Genomic DNA, 5,282 nt, shown 5'->3' on the forward strand with positions numbered 1-5,282 from the left:
AAAACCAAGTGGATCGTACAAGGAAGTCACTACAGAGAGAACTCCTCTGCTCGTCCTAGGCTTCTCCTTGAGGTTGATCTTGAAGGTGAACTCATCACTGCTCATGTCCCAGTGGATACCCAAAGCGCACTCCGTAGGCAGCTCGTCCTTACTGAGGTCCAATGTAGCCACTGATTTATCTCTCTCCCCTTCAGGCACGGCAGCAAGAATGCACTTGTTGCTAGATGTCCACTGGTTCTGCCGGAATCCTCCATCAGCACAGAGTCCAATGATGTCTTTTTTCAATTGGATACAGTCTTCCTCGCTGTCCATTGACTTCAACAAGTTATCGACGTAGAAGTTGCGTCGAATGGCATGGCAAGCTTCTTCACCATACTTGTCACCATAGTCCAGTGCTGCCTGTCTGAGGCAGAAGTTAACTACACTTGGAGACGATCACGCTCCAAACACATGTAAAGTCATCCTGAACTCTTGAATAGCTTAATTGGTGTCTCCCCCTGGCTACCACAGGAAGCGTAAAGAGTCCCTGTCGTCTTCTGGCACCTTGACTTGATGGAACATTTCTTGTATGTCCGCAGTAACAGCATGTTGTCCTTCCCTGAAGTGCAGGAGCACTCCAGCAAGACTACTTGTGAGATCTGGTCCCTGCATGAGGTGGTCATTGAGTGAGGTCTCAGCATGCTTAGCCTTAAGGTCGAAGACGACCCTAAGCTTGTCCTTGGTAGGGTGTTTGACCCCATGGTGCACCATTTAGTTCACACGGCCATCACTGCGATTCAGCTTGTCGACTGGGACAAGCTCAGCGTACCCTTTCAAAAGGTACTTCTCTACTTGTTCGACGTATATAGTCTTGTACGTTTCATTTGCCTCAAACTTCTTCTTTAAGGAGTGAGCCCTACGTTCTGCCATGACACGGTTATTAGGTAGAGGCTCAGTGTCACTAAAGGGTAAGCAAGCAACATACTTGCCATCGGTCTGGACAACAGTTTCATCCAACAAAGACAGGAATCTCTTGTCTTCAAAAGAATCTTCTATCTTTAAGAGTGTCTCTTTCTCCCAAAAGTCTTGGTTGAAGTTGCGTTGCAGAAGTTCTGTTGTATCATCCACAGTGCACACATGGAACAGAGGGGCAGGACCTGAAGTCGATCTGGGTCCTGTTGGGCCGAAAACAACCCACCCTAGCTTGGTCAGGTAGGCAGATGGCTCGTCCTTCAGCCCATGTCGCTGGTCTAGAATCACTCTGTTCAATGTCGTGTCTAGCCCAATGATCAGCTCTACTTGACGATGATCTTCAGGTAGACTTTCTACTTCCAGGTCACTCAGATGTGGCCACTTGGTCAGCCATTCTTGACTCATGGCATGGTCCATAGACTCATTGATCTTGTCAGCCATGAACACGTCGGTCGCATGTTCTCCTTCATCAGTATTAATATTACCAATGTGTAGGGACAGAACTTCCTTACAAGTGAAAGTCCCTGCTTCAGTTGCCATGATCTGGTTGCATGGTCTTCCTTTGAGACCCATTCGGTCTATCAGGCTCCTTGCTGCCAATGTTGGGGCAGCTCCACTGTCGATGAATCCATAGGTTGCATGGATGCCATTCACGAGAACAGGTAAGATCTTGAGCATTGTTCTTCCCTTAGGTAACTGGCTTGCAATCACTGAGTGCATAGGTTGCACATTGGGGGCTACAGCACTCTTGTCTGCTGTAGCAGTCGCGCCACCTTCTGTAGCACCAACTGCCTTCTGACTGCCCCCGATAGCACTTTTGCCTCCCACATGGGCCGCACCTGTATTGCTTGTAGTCTTAGGTGGACTTATGCAGCATGGTATGGTGCTTGTGAGATCCACACTTTTCACAAATGGATGCATCTTCACATTTTGCATGTGAATGTTCACCATCAAGACACCTGAAGCAGTATCTTGCCTTCTTTATCACCTCCCAGCGATCTGGAAGCTTCAACCTCTCAAATTTGAAGCACTCTTTAAGTTCATGGTCCTCCTTAGTGCAGAAGGGACGCCATTTCCCTCTAGCTGGTGAAGCTGTGTGGTGTACAGGTAAGGTCTTAGGCCTGACAGGCTTGGATGGCTTCTCAGTAGGCTTCGGGGTACGACGGTCGCACTCATAATAGGAGAGATGCTTGGCAATACATGCCTGCTTTTCAATGTATTCTATTAGAGCTGGAAGCTTAAACTTATGTTCCTCGCATTTCGCTACCCATCTCACTCTCAGTTGGTATGGGAGCTTTTCAACAATCTTCTTCATTGTTTCTTGAAGCTCTATTCGATGGTAGTTATTACCAAGTGCTGCGTTAACTATCTTCAAACATGCAACATAGTTTTCCAGGCCATCAATATCACCTGCATTAATCTCCTTCCAATCAAATAGCATCTTGACATAAGCATCTGACAGGTCATTGTCGTTCTTGTATTTACGACACAATATCTCCCAAGCACAATCATACCCAATGTCAGTGGGTAGATGGAAACAGTTCTCAATCAGGTTCTTGGGAGTACCATCTAAACAGTTGTATAGATGAGTTAGCCTTCGTGCAGGGTCGTCGGTATTACACTCCACAATCCAGGTGAAAGAATTCTTAAACATGGAGAATTTGGTTAAGTCTCCACTGAAACGCTCCAGCTTCATCTGTGGCAGCTGCATTCGTCGTGTTACTACTTGCTGACTAGCTAGTGTGCAATCAAGAGCCTTTACTATTTCAGAAGTTTGCAGATCTGCTTGTGACACATCTCTAGTTAAGGGAACACGTTTTGGCACAAAAAACGTTGCATCTGGGACCAATGGAGTTGAATGATATTCAAGACCCTTCAGGTCATACGTCGCACTGTGGACGTTTGTAGGATTCACATCTACTTCATGAACCCTGCTGATTCTCCCACTCTCATAGTGAGAATTTACATCACTTCTCCACTGCTCAATCCCTTTGACATCCAACTGAGCTGATGAGTCCCTCTTCTCACGTTGTGAAGCATTACTAGCAGCAGAACCAGTATATGAAATTCCAACTTCAGACAGTGTTTCATACCTGTAGTTTATCACAGTCTAACTTCAGGCCGTTAATCTCTTCTTGGCTCTTGCGTTTAGCTGCAATTGCTTTGGCTTGCATTTCAACTGCAAGTGTTTTGGCTTGCATTTCAGCTTCAACTGCAAGTGCTTTGGCTTGCATTTACAAAGCCAATTCCTCTTCTTCTAGCTGTTTTGCTTCCTCAGCTTGCTTAAGCTTTGCTTGCGCCTCAAGCAAGCGCACACGCAGCGCCGACTGGCTGGTCTTTGCTGAAGCTCTTGAAACAGACGATATGGCGACAGATGATAGAAGCCACAACAGACGATCCTTGCAGACACAAGGCTGATGAAGTCCACTTGTCCCACGCTGGCGTTACTTGACCCAGGCTGGAGTATTCGTCAAACTGTAGAACACTACACCACCAATGCAGCTACGTTCTGAACATCGGCGTTTTACTAGGGGGGAAGTCAAACACTCTTCCTCTGGTTTGTTCATATATTCCATCAAAGAAGCGAGGTTTGACGCTGCAAACAAAAGCAGCAATAAATATACAAAAAATAATGTAAATATTCATGTAAATACAATATATATACTGTAAATATTATGTAAATACAAAATAATGTAAATGATGTAAAATACAATACAGTAATTCCACAGGTAAGATTCACTTAACATAAAAAATAAACTTACATTTTCCAGACGCCAATTCTAATACTAAATTCACAGATAACCACTGATAGAAGTTGCTGTACAACCAGAAGCATTCAGCCTCCAAGCTAACAGCAACACTGGTCACTTATTACTATGATGAGAACACTGGGCAGCTCAGCACACCACAAATACTGCAGAACCACAGCATGCACAAATTCCATGTGCTTTCCAGAGCCTACCCACGCTGAACTAAACAAAGGCAGGCATAAATCGCGGCCTTTTGGGCAGATGCCAACAATAACAATACAATATTTTTCAGTACCAAATCAATACTTCTTTTTCATACAAAAAAGTAAACAAAAAATGTATACAGTTTTCCATTCAATAGAAATATTTAATTCAAAATAGTGCACATATGTATATAATTAAATTACTAAACAAACATCTGGCAATCCCGACGCTCGCTTATCCCCTCATCCTTATCATCAACAAAGAAAACGTGTAGCGCCAACTTAACTAGAAACGTAAAACGCTGTGGCATATCCTACACTTCTATAAAGTCAATTCTCTCCTTTGCAACTCCTAACTTTCTTTAAGCCGTGAGGACGAGAAAATCATGAGCTGAAGGGCTTTCGTTATCCAAGAGGAAGCGAAGACAGTCTTCTGTTGATCATCCTGGGACAGCACTGGAAAATAAGCTGAAGGGTTTTCGTTATCCAAGAGGAGGCAAAGACAGTCTTCTGGGACAGCACTCGAGATGGTAGAGGGACCTGGAGAGGTTTGGGTTCCAGAACAAGGTACCAATTGCTCTTGGGCAACTTGAGGGCTACTAGAGCTGCTGTTCCCTTGAAAGTCTGCAGTTTATTCAGAACTTTCATTAGAAGCTTGAATGGTGGAAATGAGTAGATGTGAGACCAATAGTTCCAATCTAGAGACATCGCATCTGTTCCTATCACTTCCGGATCTAAGTTTGGTGGTACATACAAGGAAAGCTTTTTGTTGAAGATCATCGCAAAGAGATCGATTTGCAGTTCAGGGACTTACTCTAGAATGGAACAAAATTATTTTGCATCCAGAGACCATTCTGTGTCCAGAGGCCTAGATCTTGAAAGGGCGTCTACTGCCACATTGGGAACCCCTTTGAGGTGAACTGCTGTGAGATGCCAATTCCTCTGCTTTGCTAAAGTGAGGATGGCTAGAATCACATGGTTGATCTGAGGAGACCTGGAGCCCCATCTGTTGACATAGTGGACTATCGTCCTGTTGTTGATAACTCATTTGTTGTGAAATTTTGTCTTTGGGTTCAGTCTCTTCAGAGTCAGAAACACTGCCATAGTTTCCAGAATATTGATATGAAATTTCCGAAATGTAATTGACCACCGACCCTATACTTTCATGGAAGGGGAGTGTCCCCACCCCAAACCTTGCTTCAAGGCGTCTGTGTAAATTGTCACGGAAGGAGGAGGACACTGCAGAGGGACGCATGTTGATAAACTCATGGTAGTGGACCACGGCTTGAGCTGCTTTTGCAGTAAGACCAGGGTTTTGTGGCAAAGATCTCTCCAAGTATTTGATGCCTTTCTTCTCCAGACTCTGTTGGCATCTTTG

General features: G+C 44.6%; 1 protein-coding gene across 1 annotated transcript; it reads right to left on the bottom strand.

Annotated features, from left to right (window-relative positions):
• Window positions 1-1,807: 1,807 nt before the first annotated feature.
• Window positions 1,808-2,392, bottom strand: LOC137644405 (uncharacterized). Its single transcript, XM_068377386.1, has one exon. The coding sequence runs from the start codon at window positions 2,390-2,392 to the stop codon at window positions 1,808-1,810; it is 585 nt and encodes a 194-aa protein (XP_068233487.1).
• Between the last annotated feature and the right edge of the window lie 2,890 nt (window positions 2,393-5,282).

This window comes from Palaemon carinicauda, chromosome 7 (genome assembly GCF_036898095.1).
Source record: "Palaemon carinicauda isolate YSFRI2023 chromosome 7, ASM3689809v2, whole genome shotgun sequence".
NCBI classification, from domain to species: domain Eukaryota; kingdom Metazoa; phylum Arthropoda; class Malacostraca; order Decapoda; family Palaemonidae; genus Palaemon; species Palaemon carinicauda.